General features: G+C 42.0%; 1 protein-coding gene and 1 long non-coding RNA gene across 2 annotated transcripts; both read right to left on the bottom strand.

Moving 5' to 3' along the window:
* Window positions 1–1113: 1113 nt before the first annotated feature.
* Window positions 1114–6866, bottom strand: LOC137892302 (uncharacterized). Its single transcript, XR_011105407.1, has 4 exons — window positions 6775–6866; window positions 5038–5170; window positions 4832–4921; window positions 1114–3895 (listed from the first exon to the last, which is right to left on the bottom strand). It is a non-coding gene; the product is annotated as an uncharacterized lncRNA (long non-coding RNA).
* Window positions 6867–10200: 3334 nt separating this feature from the next.
* Window positions 10201–10743, bottom strand: ripply2 (ripply transcriptional repressor 2). The gene is made up of 3 exons (XM_068737378.1): window positions 10621–10743; window positions 10446–10516; window positions 10201–10363 (listed from the first exon to the last, which is right to left on the bottom strand). Exons 1-3 carry the CDS (start codon window positions 10741–10743, stop codon window positions 10201–10203), a joined length of 357 nt encoding a protein of 118 aa, XP_068593479.1.
* Between the last annotated feature and the right edge of the window lie 6249 nt (window positions 10744–16992).

Genomic DNA, 16992 nt, shown 5'->3' with positions numbered 1-16992 from the left:
GGACGGTAGGCGAGCAGGATAAGTGTTGTTTGGGGGTTACAGTGAGAGTCATAAAACCATGCCGCTGCACACTAGACGACCTAGGCTGTAAACAACAGCACAAAAACAAAAGCCTCTGACAAAAGTATTTATTTTTGAGTTATTTTAACGTCAATACTTCTCGGGGAAAAAAATCCAGTGCTGACTGGGTTGTGGCTTTAAACCATGCACTCTTAGTTTCTTGAAATGTTCATTTCTTTGGACAGAAACATAATTGCCAGAAAGGAAACAGCTAAATGTAGGACATCAGTGGAAAAGAAAGGGCATGGGGGAAAAGAGAGCAGATTATAAAAAAAAAAAAAAATAGAAAAAGAATGACAAAAGAGAGAAAGGGATGAGAGGACTTCTTTGCCCTTTGGTGTGAAGCGAGGGCCGATCGATAGCGTCGTAATGAGCCTGGTATTAGCTGGGGTGCAGAGGGACTGGGGCGGGGCAGAGGGAGGGCAGAGGGGGGAAGGGGAGAGCCAGGACCTGATTCCCAACAGCAAACAACACACCATTGCTGCAGACATCAGAACCAACACCTGAGTACACCTATTAAAGCCAGATGACCCTGTGCTCTGCTAATGATGAATCCACCCACATACAAACTTCTCACACACTTGTGTTCAACCTGCTGGTTTGGTTTAGTACCCGTCATGGAGATGTTCCATCTCTGCCGAGCTGCTTCTAAAGCCAAACGCATTACCCAAAGAGGGCTAACAGAGGAACAACCAAGCCTAATCCCGACTAAGAAAAGGGCCGCACTTAACACCACCTCTCCTTTTTTGGCACAGATTACCCAACAATGGTTTCTGCCACTCTCTTAAATCCACTACACACTGGCAGTTTGATTAGAAACATAGAGATTCGGGGATTGTCTTCAGTTGGTTGAAAGAGAGAGGGAGAAGAAGGGGGACCGGCGGGGAGAAGAGGGGGATAACCATCAGATACACTCAAAGCCAATCTGTTGCCTCGTCAATAGGCTCATTCTGCTGGAGTGCCGGGCTCGCTATAGCCCCCCAGTCTCAGCCATCAGACCAGCCATCCAGGCCCAGGCACAAGCCGGGGGGACGGGGGGGGGGGGGGACGCTGAGAGAGGACCATGCCTGGGTCCTCTCAATAGAGGGATCAAAGCAGGGATAGAAGGATAGGCCCCCTCCTCTTTTTGTGCTCTTGTGTCTCCCAAAACAAACGCATCCTCCTGTCCACTGGAGGCTGCTCGGTGTGGTCCAGCCGGAGGAACAGATGGCGCTGGGGACTGCCACTGGGAAACACCTGCACTCTGCAAAAGGAAGCGTCGCCTTCAACACATCCACATGTACCGACTAATACAGTATTATATGGTACAGGATGTACTGTGGAGTGACGGGCTTATTGTTCAAATGAGTGGCTTTATAATTGCCACCATTCATCTCAGTCATACGTCCAAATAAAATCACTTGAAAGCATCGAAAGGTTAAGTGGTCAAATTCTGTATTTTACACGAGTATTGCATGTGTAGCAAAAACGCCTGAACTCATTCATCTGCCAAAGACCTCAACGCTGTGCAGTTTTTGAGTCAATCCCACAAACGTCATACACAAGACATACAGCGTCCTGCTGCCATAAATATTCATAAGAGCACCAAATGTGTGATAATCCACGGCTGAAAATAGTCCCCAACAAATGCACTATTTACACTTTCAGATCAGATCAGATTCGGTTTTATGCCTAGGCTTGATGATTGGTGCGTAACAATAATTTAAGACAATTTAAAGACAAAAAATATATAAATTTACAATAGAATAAACGAACAAAAAAAATGAAAAGTGCGTTAAAATAAGTCTGTTATTAAAGTGTTGTGTATATTTAAAGGGAAGAGTTGCGCAGGGTTATGTAAATGTCTGTAATTGTCAGAGTCAATGGGAGTCCCAGGCTATGTTGTGCGACGTTTGCCAAAAAAATTACAGTGCCCAGCTGTTTCAGGAGGCTTTTCTCAAAAATGAAATTATATATTTGTAACACGTTTTTTTTTTTTTTTTTTAAAAAGTGATGTCTTCAGTAGGAAGGAATGGGCTGAATGTCACAGACAGGGTAGGGAAGTCAACAAGTAGAGACTCACTAAGACAGACTTTTTATTGGATTTTGTCAATAATAAAAATATAGAAAATTGGCAGCCAGTTCCCCCAAACCACAAAAAAAGATCCATACCCTCCTCTCGTGGTATCTTGCTCCGCAGGGAATTTGGTTTTATTTGATAGGGTTTTGAGATATTTGTTGTAATCATTGAAACTACTTTATACCAAAGACACAGTCTCTGTGAGAATTGTGGATTGTGGATTATCCACAGTAATATGCTGAAATTGATCTCCTTCACACATTTTTTTTTTTTGGTTTTGTTCGGTGGACTAACCCTTTAAAACACGTTTTGGTAATCTAACTCGTTTTTTTCTCCATCCTTATCCTCTGAACCACCTACGACACAAAGCGCTAATACCCATGTTTTAGCTGCTAACCCCATGTTCAAATTGACTTGCCGCTAATTAGATATTTTTGTTTAGAAGAAAACAATCAAAATTGTTCATTTTGTATTATTAACATTATTTCCTCATGCCGTGAAGAGTCACAGCCTCATTCTCTGCCAGTGAGTAGAGAGATTTTCACAAGCCCATCAGAAGCAGGGCTTCCCGTAGATATAACCCGTGCTATGGTAATCACATGCTAATCACAGTTAACACCAGCGCAGGGTCCTATACTCTAGATTAATGCATCCGTCGCATATTCACGTTTCCATTAGCATAAATCAGGTTCACCCTGCCTTTGTAATTAGTGTTTTCGTGTGAATGATAATAAGATATGGTGATTAGGTCAGGGTACTAGAATGGAAATGACTTGTCAGCTTAGTCGGCCTCAAACTGTTCTGCACATGTTGGACTATCAATATGTGCTTCCTCAAGAAACAATTAATGATGTTGAAAGATAATTGAAGTTTGATAGTTGGATGTGGAAAGCAAAAGTAGACTATTAATCACATTTCTGGAAGACACTTGATGTATTAGCAGGATTCTTATGGCGGAGTTATAATTCAGTCCAAGACATGTATGTGAAAGTTGAATCATCCATACGGCATGTCGAGGTGACCTTTTTAGACTGAAATACGGTTTACATAGTCACACATTTCATTTATAAATAAGTGCTTGATTTCTAATGTTTAAGAGGTATTTACAACAACGCTGACATTGTGAATTTGAACTTTGTTACTGCATGAAGATTCAAAGACGAAACTTAAAAGCACACATTCAGAAAAGTTCGCTGAACGTCAATAAGGTCATTCACTTTTTTTTCTTCTTTTTTTTTTTTTTCTGAATAACTGAATCACAGGTTATTCACGCTGCGAAACCAAACTTTTTTTTCCCTACAAAAAAACATGGGAATGGTATGAGGATTATTAATTGCATCAAAGCTGAGAGGGACCTGCTCTGCCATAGCTTGTACAAACAAACCTCACTCACCTCTGCTCTTCAGCGTGTCAACATTACACCTTTTAATACGAGGGGGGAAAAAAAAAGAGAGCATGTATGAGCATATGAGTGCACTTGGTAACATGTGAGCACTCCAACACGAGGTCACAACACCAAGCCTGCACGTGAATACAAGTGAGAGAGAAACTACGTGCAGAGGCGGTGCACACCTGTGTACTTCTGATGAAACGCACCACATGAGCAGGACACGCAGCAGTGATTGGCCAGAGGTGGGGTTCAGCCTTTGTGGGTTTAGTCTCCCACGGGACGCTCCTTCCACCCCTGACACCCCTGACATGAAGCATTCCTCTCAGACTGGTGACCCCACATGACGGACGGCATCCTCCATGCCTGTAACCGAATGATGAGACCCGCTGCAGCCCCAAGAGACAGAGAGGCAAAGAGAGAGAGAGAGAGAGAGAGAGAGAGAGGTTGTGAGCAGGAATGTTCAAATTTAAAAGAAACAACAACAACAAAAAAGTAAAATGGTAAAAAAAAAAAAAAATGCATGACAAATGAGTCATTAAGAGGTTTTCTTTTAATCCTAATAGCAGCAGAATGGGAACACAGGCGGTTTATTTGAACCATAAAATGATTAAAAGGTAAACCACAATCCAGGATTTCATGCCATGATCATACATCTGGGTTGTTGGGTGTGTGTGTGTGTGTGTGTATATATATATATATATATATATCTATATGTGTGTATTGCAAGACTTATTTCTCATTCAACTTGACACCCCTGTTTCCATGGTAAGTTACGAGGCCTGACCTTTGAATCTGAAGCTCCCACCTCCAAAACCTTCTTCTTCATGGCTATCATAACCCCTTTTTCAACAGTTCGGTAGCCACGAAGTCTAAAATGTGAAAACCGATAGTCATGACGAAACTTTTTGGTTTCCCTCTCTTTTTTCAGGTTCGGGTTAAAGTTGGGATAAAGGTGAAAGTTAGCTTCATTTTTATTTGTGGGAAAAGTCTTGGAAAACAATTGCAGAATTGCCAGAAAATGGAAAGTCAGCCACCATGTATTAATTAGCCGCTTCTTCCAGACATGTAGATCTAGACCTGTAGAGGTCTTAAAAACTGCAGGGCACTTTCTTGCCTCCAATCACATTTGTGTGAGGACTCCGCATCACATTGTGGCTCTTGTCAGGGCAAGAGGAATAGCTGAATGAGAGATTCTCAAACAGGGGCAGTAATTTGCAGAGTGTGTTTCTAAGTTATTCCAGCTCCCCGCAGCTCAGCAGTGGCTGACCCCTCTCCCCGTCTGTCTGCTAAGAGGCCTACAGGGAGGAATCAGCCCAAATTACCTTTATTGATCCGGAGAGACAGGTGAATACCAAGCAGGTCTCTCTTCCCTTCACTCTTCTTATCTCTCATCAGTCCATCCCCCTCCCCGCCTGCAAGAAGAGAGAATATAACCACAAAAAAAGAAAAGAAACGGGGAGCTTTAATGTGAGAGGAACTATCCTAACCACCACCACACGTTACTGTATCAGCCATTGCAATGATTTACCGTTCACATTCAGGTTGCTGTGATTAAACCTGCCTTCTCGTTGCTTGTCTTTCATCAGAGTGAAAAGGAATGGCGAGCGGCTGTTTTTCTGCCTTCAATCCAACGTTGTCCTTTCGCCCCGGCATACAAATCACTGTGGCGGTGGAAAAGATACTCCATTAGGTCCAACTCTGAGTTAAATCAATGCGTGACTTATCAAATGAAATAGGGGATTATGAGGTAATCACCTGGCAAACGTTGCTGAAATTGTAATTATCTCCACAGCACACATCTCAGAGAGAGGAGACCAAACTAACTATTTAAGTGGAGGGGCGAGATTACAAGGTGTAGAAAAGCACAACAGCTATATCTCTTAGACGGCGGCGTGAGGCGGAATGTTTATGCGCCGAGAGGAACCAGAGCAACTCTGTGGTTTCTCTCCCTCAACAGAGAAACGCGAATGAAAGTGTTCACTCCCATTGACAGATTTACGCTTCTTGTCTTCTATCTTATTACCACAAGACGGCTGCTCAGTCTGGCTGCTGCTTAATCACGCTGCCGTTTACGTGCATCACATCTCCAGCGTGCGTGAATGACAGGCACTACATTATGTACAGTGCTGCGAGAGGATTTGTAACCTGCGTGACTTTACAACATTAATAAATTACACCGCAACGAGAAACTAATTTGTAAATACAAAAATACACAATTCAAGACATAAATAAGCAATCCAATGAAATGTAAAGTATTATAAAGTAATATGAACATAATGATTAGGCGGATTAGAGTTGGATTAATACAAAAAAAAAAGACTAATTTTGTCTTTTAAAGAGGAAATAAAAGAAATCCATTATAAGCTTTTTTCCCCCAGTTTATTTACTTGGTTTAATTATACTTTATTTTATTTGTTCTGTTAATTTTGGACTCTGAAGAAACACACACTAAATCAGTTCAGTGTTTACATTAAACCCTGATAAGGGATACTTATGTTCAAACACAATTTAATTTATTTGAAATGCATTTTTAATGAAAACCTTGACTGCATTGTCTACTGCTCTGCCGCGTAATAGAAATATTATAAGCCACTTTGAAGCAATTTACAGTCATTTATTATGTATTTAAAAACCTAAAATGAGAGCGATTTATTTAACGAATACCTAATATTCTGTGTCTGTATTTATTTTCTATAAAAATCCACATGCCGAACTTTCCAAATTACTCACATCTTGTACATATGTGGAGTTTGAATTGTCAACATCCTATAATTGAAAATGGATGGTTACTGAACAAGTGCAATACCGCCCCCAGGTGGACGCACTGCAGAGTTACATCACTGGGCCCAAAACCCAGATGAAGTCTCACTTCTGGCTATCTTGCCCCATCTGTTGGTCTGAAGCACTCATTGTTGCTGTGCAGCTCTAAATAACTGTCAGCTAATCAAAGGGGAGAAAACAAGAAGTGGATATGGGTCCTGTAAGCACAATTAAAGACGGGAACTTTAATTGTGCTGGTTCTACTGTGGACAAACATCAAGTGGTGCTTCCACATACACGGCCGAACGTTGAGGCGGTGACAGTTTGGTGACACACAGACTGCAAACATGTGTGCATCCCAGGCACACAATAACACTGTTTTTAATATTCTACGTCACTTAATATTTGACATGTCAGTCCTCTGAACTAATGCCTGAACCCACCAAACAATCTCCATTGACGTCAATAGTAAACGTTATTACATTTGGAGAAAAGCAGTGCTTACTGTTCATTATCCATCGGTGCACGGAAAGTCACTTTTTTTTATCAGATGTCCTGAGAGATGCAGTAACATTCTGGATCGCCAAAGAAACTCTCTACTCCAAACAAAAGCAGCGCTTCCTGTCTGCATGCACAACGTTGTACATGAGCAGAAGCACACTGCCCCCCTTTGGCTTACAGCTGAACTACCTTTTTGAAAACACCGACCGGTCATAAATAGACTATTCTGACAACAAGAGCACCTCTGTCCCCACAGGCCAAGCAGAGGTGTGACTGTGAGAAGCTGGCGCAGTCGGTTCAGCCTGGCTGAGTCACACTCGGTCACACTTGGTCACCTCTGTTTGGTGTCTCTGATCACACCACGAGCCTAGTCAGAGTTCACGGGGCAGGCCAGCGGTCACACTCTCCAAATCAGCTCCAAAAGATTACAAAAAAATAATGCATCATTCTTAATACTCACTTTCGAGAAGCACCAAATTACGAGTTCATTTACTGTTGCTTTGAAAATGATAACTTTGAAAGGACCATTATGATCATCAAAGGTAGGTCTTAGTTAGACAGACTGGACCAAGGGAATGTTGATATCCATACTCTTTTGTTGAAACCTGACTACAACTTATTAGAACAAGATAGTGGATTCGCAGGCAAAGAGAGGGTGCTTGGCAGTTGTGACACATGAGAGCGCAGAGGTCAACCGTGGTGCTGAACTGAGCGTTTTACGCCCTCGGGTGTGTGTTCCTCACGCCCAACTTCACACCAGCTCCTGGGAAAGCATGCGTCTGAAAAGTTGAAGCTGCGCAAAGTTCATCCGAGTTTCGCAAAGTTATGTCGGGATAGAACAACGTGTAAAAGTCCAAACCAAAAAAACAAAAACAAAATGTAATTTAAAAATGTTCAGTTATCACAATCTACGCCTGGAACAGCCCGGTAGAGCTACTGTTGTGATTGTATATGTTTTTTCTTTTTCAGGAATCTCCCACTGCAAAAGAGATTTCTACAACTAAACAAGGGAAAGCATGTAGATAAACCCTCTAATAAGACATGTCTGCTTCAGTTGACCTAAAGTTTGTGCAGTAAAAGTTATAAGTTCATCAGACAGGGCATCAGTCCCTGGCTGCTTGTATATTTAACTCTGGAGGTGAGCAAATGTCACACCCAAGTAAGTGACGCTCCTGCAACCACCAGCTCTGACACCCAGGCATGGGAAAGTCTCGACCATGCGGGGCCGAGGTTGAAGAGGTTATCGGAGCGTCATCGGCGACTCCTGATCCAGTCCCGCGGATGAATATTCAATTTGATTTAGATGCTCAGTAGCCATCCTCGCCCATCACTTGCACAGGAAAACATTAGGTGCAGCGATGTTTGCTGCTTTACACCTTCACTGTCTTGGTACCTGAGTTGTTGTATCAATCGGGGTGCGAAAACGAAAATGTGATATGTAATATAATGTAATGTAATAGGTCTTCCTTGTCATTAGAATACAGTCTGTTCTGAGGTCAGTAGTTCAGCGGCAGTGCAGCAGCCCCGAGGCCACCATGTTTAGTGTAATAAGGCGTGCAAACTTTGCACCCTGCAAAGCACCTAAAGATGATCCCATGGGTTCCCACGGAAAGGCTTGAAAGGTTGGCACCAGGGCAAGTTGAAGAGTTCACGTCACCGAGTTAGAACACAGACAACATATTAGATGTCAAGTCTGCGTATGTGTTTTGAAGTTCTGGAAACTGTGCATTATAACTGTATCATATTCAAGCAATATGTTTCCTGCATTTAACAGAGACTTTGATGTAACAGCGTCATGAAAAAAGTCCTTCTAAACCTACTTTATTTCGTCACAACGAGGGGCGGCTGTGGTTCAGGGAGGTAGAGCAAGTCGACCACTAATCGGCGGATCAGCGATTCCGTCTTCGGCTCTTCCGGGCCGCATTTTGAAGTGTCCTTGGGCAAGAAAGCTGAGCCAGTGGTGCGTGAGTGTGTGCGAATGAGCATTTAAATTAGATCTGCCAGCAGTGTACGAATGTGCGTGACAATTTGATGTACAGCGGAAGACTAGGAAAGGCGTTATATAACATGCAAGTCCATTTACATCTGCGTTCCAACAACTTCATATAGTCTTTTCATAGTGCAGCATTGCATTAAAGTGTTGTTATTACAGAAGCTGATTTACTAGCTGCAGGGCCCCAGACACACTGCAAATGTGTGTCTCCATGTTGTTTTAAGATAGCTTACACAACTACGGCACTGTACCAACTGAGATGTTTGATGAAGGATCGCTACTTCATCTCTACATCAATTTAAAGAAGGTCATCTTAGGTGATGGTGACCTCACTGACCTCACTTGGTGCATTTCCAAATCAAATTGTGTTTTTTCCACTCTTGGACACACAAGCGGTGCTGTTGGTTGACTAAATCTCTAGATGAGATGCAATGTTGTCATGCATGGACTTTAGAATTACTTTATGTGTATTTAAGTGCATTGTGTACATTACACAACGCACAGCAAGCAGAAGGAAGGGTTCCATACTATAGAGCCCCAACACCTCAGGGCCCCATAATGTGTTCATTCGGCCCTGATTGTCACATTCTGCTGGTTTGGCTTGGTTCGTTTTTGTTAAAGTTGGAGGGACAGACATTGGAATTGGAAAATACATTTAAGTCAATAATTCATGAAACCCTTCATCACCCTGTTCATTCCTTCATGTTCTGTCCTGTGAGTGGAGGACAGGAAACACCTGTTATAGTGTGTGGCATTAATAGAGTAGGATACTCTGTCCTGATGTATATAAAAAAATATATATATTTTCAGTCTAATCCACATGAAAATAATATTTGTTGCTTCGACTCTGCCAGGGATGTTTGTCTGACTTGGTATTTCCCCTCAGAATATCTCACACGCCGATCTTTATGCTCTCGTGACACGGTTGACACCTTCCACGTGTCACTGACATTTCCGCACTTCAGGCGACACTGCGCAGGAAACGGAGCGTTTACAGCTTTACACTTATCCATGGGAATAAAGCTGCTCGGATGTGTCAAAGCTGCTACAACTTGCAGAGACATAAAGTCATATTGATGTCTCATTTGGCTTTCAAATAGTAATTATAGAAGAGCATGTCCTTTCTCTCAAAAACTCAATTCAGTATTTATTTATGCAAAAACTGATTTGATTTCGACTGTACAAGGTCGCACTAACTACAAATCAACAAAATAATTAAACCCCAGACAACAACATTCATTTAATGCATTTTATTGCAGTTCTTAACAAAGTACAAAAGAGGTAGAAGTGTTAAAGGAATAACTTAAGCATTCACATTCTTGTTTGGTAAAGAAGTGAAAACGGTATATTTACATATATTTACAGTAATAAGTTAAAAGAAATATATTATCACATTATGCAGCAATGCGTATTCAAAGGCTTGCGGGAGCGCCCCGTTTAGTTCAGCTCCTTCTCCATCTCCTCCTCTTCGTCGTCGCTGTCTTCATCGCTGCTGGAGTCTTTGTAAGGGGAGATGGTCGCTTGGACCGGGTAGTTTCGCAGGAGCATTTCTGCATCCTGGTACAGATAATCGAAACATCTCGACTTTGGCCAGAACAACCTTTAAAAGAGAGCAAAGGAATGAATAAGACATACTCACAAAGAAATAACCTGCATCACGTATTTAACAAAACTCTACTTACTTCACTGGGTGAACGACCTGAGGAGTTTTGAGGTGTTGTGCAGCAGAAAGGTCTCCGTCATTAGAGTGACCCTAGGAAAACAAACAGACCTTGTTAAACGTGTTATCCCTTAAAGAAACGCATGTTTGAATTAAAAAAAGACCATCAGAAGTCTAATCAAGTCGCCTAAACTCACTCCGTGTGCCCCCGTTGTGTCCTCTGTTCCAACCCATGGTCTCCACCAACGACCGGACTGCTGAGTAACATTGTCTCCAGGAAAAGCAGAAGGTAATCCACTGTTGGCATTGAAAGTCTCCATGGTTCCTCGTGGCGGTCAGTCCTGCGCTAAGTTTTCAGAGGATATGTGACTGAAGGCAGGAAGCTCCTATTTATCAGGGTCCTGGCAGCCGGTGCCAAATTGCGCTTTGACGCGTCTCCAAGTGTCTCCATGCGCCACGGTGTTCAGGTGCGAAGTCACACTTCAGCAAACTCCAACCATATGGTTACTTTCTTTCGTAATATCAAATGTAGAATAAAACACATTTCTCCTGATAGTTTTGCGTATTTTAAAGATATTTACAAGACGAAACATATATTTGATTAGATGTTGAGTACTCTCTTCGTCATATACAGTATATTGTTCATGTGTTTGAGCATCACGTAAAGTATCATTTTAATCTAACCGTCCAGTGATATGATGTTAATGCAATTCGTTATGAAACTGAATATTTTGATAACAGTTCAGTTTTGTTAGTTAAATTCTCGTTGATAAAAAGTTCTTCTTCAACTCCTTCACATTTCATCATCTGCGTCTGTTTAGCCATTTGTGCGCGAGGTGTGAAGAAACCCGTGCCCAACTGTTACTGCCTGCTGCGTGGATGATGGAAGAAGGCTCGTGCTCAGTGTGTGGGGGGGGGGGGGGGGTTGACACGCGTCAGCCTTTTGTAGATACAACAGCAGGAGGGGGGGGGCTAATAGCTGCACCTTAGCAGACGCAAGGCTTGAATGCATCACAAACCCCCATATGGAAAACCCATCAATTATATATTAGGCAAATGCTATATGAGCTCCACTTTTCTGCCCTTTACGAGGAAGACCTTCTGCGATGCACCGGCTCAACGTGGTTCATCCGTTCTTTTAGATACGTGGAATGTGTCCTGCCAGCGCACCAGTGGGGGGCAGTGTGGGGCTGCATGCTGGGATGAAATGCTAATGGCGACAGTTGGTCGCATTTGCTGTTAGAGAAATATCCAGTGGTGGCGTAACTAATAAGATCCTTCTGTCAAATTACTGCCACACTGTAAAAATACTGCGCTACAAGCCCTGCATTCAAACGCTTAGCCTGAGTATTATCAGTAAAACTGACTGGAAGTATCAAAATAAAAGCACTCATTGTGCCGTAAATTGTTTTAACCATTATATGTGATGTTTTGGATCAATATTACTGCCGCATATAAAATGTAATGTAATTACTACAGCAGTAAAAATGAGTAAGACCCATTTTACTGCTGTAGTTATTTAAGGTTGTGCTCATTTATACTTCATAGGTTGCAAATATTGGCCCAAAAGTGCAATGGAAGTCTAGCAGCCTCAGAACACAATGGCTCCATACAGGCACCACTATATGTGTATGTTTTCATCTGGCTTCATTCAGAGCTAATGGGTACCACATTCAAAAAAAAGTACCACTTATTAAGATGTACCGTAGACGACCTGCGATGAGAGTGGGTTCTAATGACCGGCATTGAATTTCTTTGCCCACAAGCTTCATCCACATCACAACACTCCCGCTCTACAGGGAACAAGCAGTCAGAACCTGCTACTGAGCTCCAGACCTCTTTCTCCCTCTCTTCTGTCAGTCTCTTTCTCTGCTCCAGAGCTAATTGGACACGCCATGCTACTGCTACTGGCGTCTTTTGTGTTATTTACTCTTTCGCTGTACTTTGTTCGATAAACGCAAGCGAAAAATGGATGCATGATATGCTCTTACTGTTCAAACACATATGAGCAAACGAGACCTTTGCCTTCGTTGGGCAGATTATTAGCAAAATATTCTTTATTGCCATATAATACAGTAAGACTAGGTCAGCAGAGTGTTCATGCATTTTCTTCAATAACAGGTATCGGACAGATATGTCTCGTATTTTCTTAATGTTGTGGTGGCAGCTCTTTAAAACAAACACGGTGCACTTTGACAGAACAGTGCACAGTATGTCCAAAGAGTGAATAAAGGAAGAGATACTAAAGCAGCAGGAAGAGTAAATACGAGGTTCTGAATGAAGAAACATTTAAATTTCCTGCCAAGAGCGCAGAAAATACAGCCCACTGACACACACACACACACACACACACACACACACACACACACATGCAGGAATGGACAAAATACTAAGGACACTCATGAAGTGGGAACAAAGCCAGTATCCCTTATTGGCCTCCTCCATTGAAAGAAATCAAATAGAAAGGATCAGATGGTGATAAAGAGATGCAGATGAGCTGCTTCAATTAGTTTTTTTGAACCGTACAAAAAAAAGAAGCTGCAGCTCAACATCAGGGAGGAATCAGTCATCTTCGGACAGCCAGTGGGGTTTTTTTTCTGCTAAAATGAACCAAAAGACTAAACCTGCCTGACTGAAACATTCTCCATCTGCTGTATACCGAGAGTCCTTCCTCGTATAGCTTTCCTCATATAATCTCCATAATATAGAATTGCTCCACTTTTGTCTCTCTTTCTCTGTGCTTTATAATGCATAGGTCACGTTGCCTCTCTTTTTGCCCAAGCCATTTAACACTTCTCTCTTACAAAGACACTCGATTTTATTAAAAATAATAAATAAATCCCTTTCCATGGCAACATCAAGCACTAATAATTATTTTCGAGTTGTCCATTCATCTCTTGATTTTTGCTCATTGCAAATCAGAGATTTTTCTATGTCTTCCCAAAAATGAATATTAATTCCTTCTTTCGCCACGAGCTAAAGCCTCGACATGAAACATGCAGTGATGACACCTTCATGGTTCCCATGGTCCTGCTTCCAGGGTGTGCGAGTGGTTTCCCCCATCATGTCTGTGCTGGGCTCCTGTTTTGAAGGCCAATTTGATGCTTTTACATCAGTGATGTACTCTGTGGCGCTGAATGGAAAACATGCTCTTATGTCATACAGTAGTGACAGCGGTACTTTTAGGGTTTTCTTATCTCGACCTTTTCCTTGGCTGTACAAAATACATCCTCGAAAACCATCTACATAATGACTCTTGAGGAAAACGTCCCTTTCATTCAATAATGAAGGGAGAACATGTTGAGATGTTGTGCTCTTGTCCTGCAGTCACACTCCAACAGACAACAGAAAGGGAATCTCTTTGGCCTTGCTTGGAGGATTTACTAAAATTATGGAGGAGCCAGTCTCCGACAACATACGAATCTGAAAAGAAGCAATGATTAATATCTTACAGGACTTTAAACGTTTACATCAATCTACTGTTTGGAAGCCGAACAACTCACGCTCTCCAAATGCCTTGGATGCCTTGATTCTGTTTGAAGATTTTTCATTTTACATCAAGTCACAAGCCAAGGCAGAAAAATACAGTCAAAATGATTTCAATAGACAGAGACTATGGACATCAGTGCAGTCAAGTTAAATTTAGCATGGCTTCAGCCGTCTGGATTAAAGGACCGGTGTGTAAGATTTAGTGGGGACCAGCGAGGAGGTTGCAGATTGCAACCAACTGGATAGATACCCCACGGCTCAGCCCTCCCTATCCAAGCGTGTCGAAGAACTATGGAGGCCTTCAGGTTCCATAAACACGTGAAAAGCTCATTTTAGAGCCAGTGTTTGGTTTGTCCGTTCTGGGTTACTTAAGTAAAATAACTCAATTGTAGGTGTAAGGGGCTCATTCGAACAAAAAATACGATTCTTTGTTTCAGGTGATTTATACACTGTTGAATATATACTTACTTACTTTCTACTAATGCATCCACATACTGCTGCCTTGAAGCGGGAGGCATTTGATTTAGACTCTGGGTAGACACATTACTCCAAAGTGCCTCGAACCAGAAATGTATTTTTGGTGCACAACGGTCACAATAAACAAAGAAAGAGAAAAGAAAGAAAAAGAGCACTGCAAAAGTCTGGAATTAGAAATATAAAATTGAAATTTACAATAAAAAGGTGAACAATATATCTGTTTATTTGGAATAAAAAGAGCTGCCAGATGTTTTAAAACAAAAGAGAATAGAATGTGCAAATATTCTATTCTCATTTGTTAAATGTATTCCAAGGAACTGAACGCTGCTCCGCTCGCTGTTGTTATACCGGAGCTCACAGTGACTCCCAGCCTAACAAGGAAAACATCCCTCGGTGTGACAACAGCAGGGAGGACGCTGCTGCTTTAGGGCACTTTCATACCACCCTCCTGCTCCCAGCTCGCAATTACAGAGCGCTGTTCCTTTAAGGGGGAAAGGTCGTAAGTGCAAGCAGCCCATTTTAAAATGTGCCTCACCACCTGATCAATGAAGAGCTGTTCATGTTTAAATTAAGGACAACCTACTTCTTATCTCAAAATCCACTTTGTGTGAGTAAATTTGACAAAACAACACCATGATCCCACGTCAGAGGAGGATCATGTGCAGATTACAAACAAGAGCTCACTTCTATTGCACCTCAGCTTCCATTGAGATGTAGATAGATACCGTCATTGTAAATACACAGTACTGATTGTGTGATACTGTATGTCTTCCACGTAGTATTTGCATTCTGAAGAGGGTATTTCACGGGTGAGTTTTCCTCACAGGATACTCAGTGTAGACCAAGGCACAGGGCTCGGAGGTACTTAATAACAAACCAGCTGCAGAAAGAAACAGAGCATCGTCCATCCGTCAGGCGTCCTCTGCTGGCAGTTTAAACATAATTGGTTTTCAAAATCCTCAAGGAGCTGCAATCCAAAACCTTTAAGGTGTGTTATCGTTTAAAAATGTGCCTCAGACATCACTGTGCATGCTTACGTCTGTTTGCATGGCTTTCTTACTTTGAGTTGTGTTCTGAGAAGAGGCTGTGCAGAAGGTCAGACTGACCCAGATTCTGGTTCAATTGGAATCCTGATTGTTCCCTTGGAAACCATATGACGGGATGAAAGTAAGCAGAAGCAGACAAAATATGAGGAGAAACTGAAAAGAATACTGTAAATTCGATTGCAAACCACAAAGCATAATACAAAAAAAAAAAATCAAAATCTGAAAACATAAGGCTGTAGCATGGTAACAGGGTAAGGGAGGTTGTATTTATTACAGCTAAGCTTGCATGGCTTCAGGTTGAAGAAATATGGAGGTTCAATTTTACAACACTTGCAATATAATGGTGAATTGTGGATGCAATAATGTTTCTTCCTTCCTCCATCATCTTCATTACAGTGACTGACCCTCTACCACAGAGACCAAAGACCTGAATCCTCAAGCAAGGGTCAAGATGACGGCGCCGGTGTCTTTTCCATCCTGCTCTGCACTGACATTAAGTTCAGCGACTGCTCATTGTGTAGCACGGTTTGGGGTTTATGTTGACAAAAACAGATTTGGAAAGGCTCATCCATCAGAGCTGATGCACTGAAAGATGCCACTTGTGGGAGTCAATTTAAATGTCAAAGTCGAAAGGGGAGAGATTGGTTAAAGGGAGTCGTTGCGGAGTGAGAGAAGTGAGACGGTGGGAGTTTAAGTATGAGCTCGAGTGCCGTATGTTGACAGTGGATGTGCGATGGGAAGCCTCGGTATTCCCGGGCTTAATGAAATCAAGCTTCAGATGTTCTGCAAAGGTTGAGGCTGAAACCTCTGACGCATAAGGAAATTAGAATGCAGCTAATTAGAAAATGAAAATGTAATACCTATGTGGGAAAAGAAGACAGAAAGGAAGAAAAAAAAAAAAAAGACAAGAGACAAATAATGAGAGCTCCTTTATCTGATCTCGAGCAGTGAAGGATGAGACTTCATCGCCGGTGAGGGGATAGTGAATTTATCTCGGCAGCATCAGATGTGTGCACTGCACGCAACCACACTGCTGATGCAGGTCCTTTGAATAGTTTCTGATAGATCCTCGACTGTTTCGACCCAAATGTACGAATGGACAGATTCAGAGCAGTCCATGCTGTAAAAATAAAGATACATATTAGAGCATAAGAATCAGTCTCTCAGTAAAACAAAGATGATATCTGTAAAGCAAAGTAAGAGAAATAGAACTAAGAGACTAGTAATACTAGTAATAATCCATATTTTTAAAATAACAATGAATCAAATGACAATGTAGCGATGAGCCTATACAGCAAATCACCGCCCCTGAATCTGCACGCTCCCCTCGGCGGAGCTTTTAGAACCAGTTTCAGCCCATTGCTTAGCTGCCTGACCTGCAACTTTACTGTTTGGATTCACAAAGCACTAAAAGCCCACTGAACGCTATCTGCTCAGCACCAAAAGCCATAGAAAGACACAGTCAGAGACGAGCTGTGAAACCATAGTGGAGCACTGAGAAGCTAAAAAGCCAGATATTTCCCCCAGGAGTTGGTAGAGACCAAAAAAAAAGAGCAA

This window comes from Cebidichthys violaceus, unplaced genomic scaffold (genome assembly GCF_023349555.1).
Source record: "Cebidichthys violaceus isolate CVI_PGR_0920_01 unplaced genomic scaffold, fCebVio1.0.p SCAF_78, whole genome shotgun sequence".
Classification (NCBI taxonomy): Eukaryota; Metazoa; Chordata; class Actinopteri; order Perciformes; family Stichaeidae; genus Cebidichthys; species Cebidichthys violaceus.
Note: the sequence above shows the minus strand (reverse complement) of the source record. Positions and strands in the feature narration are given on the sequence as shown.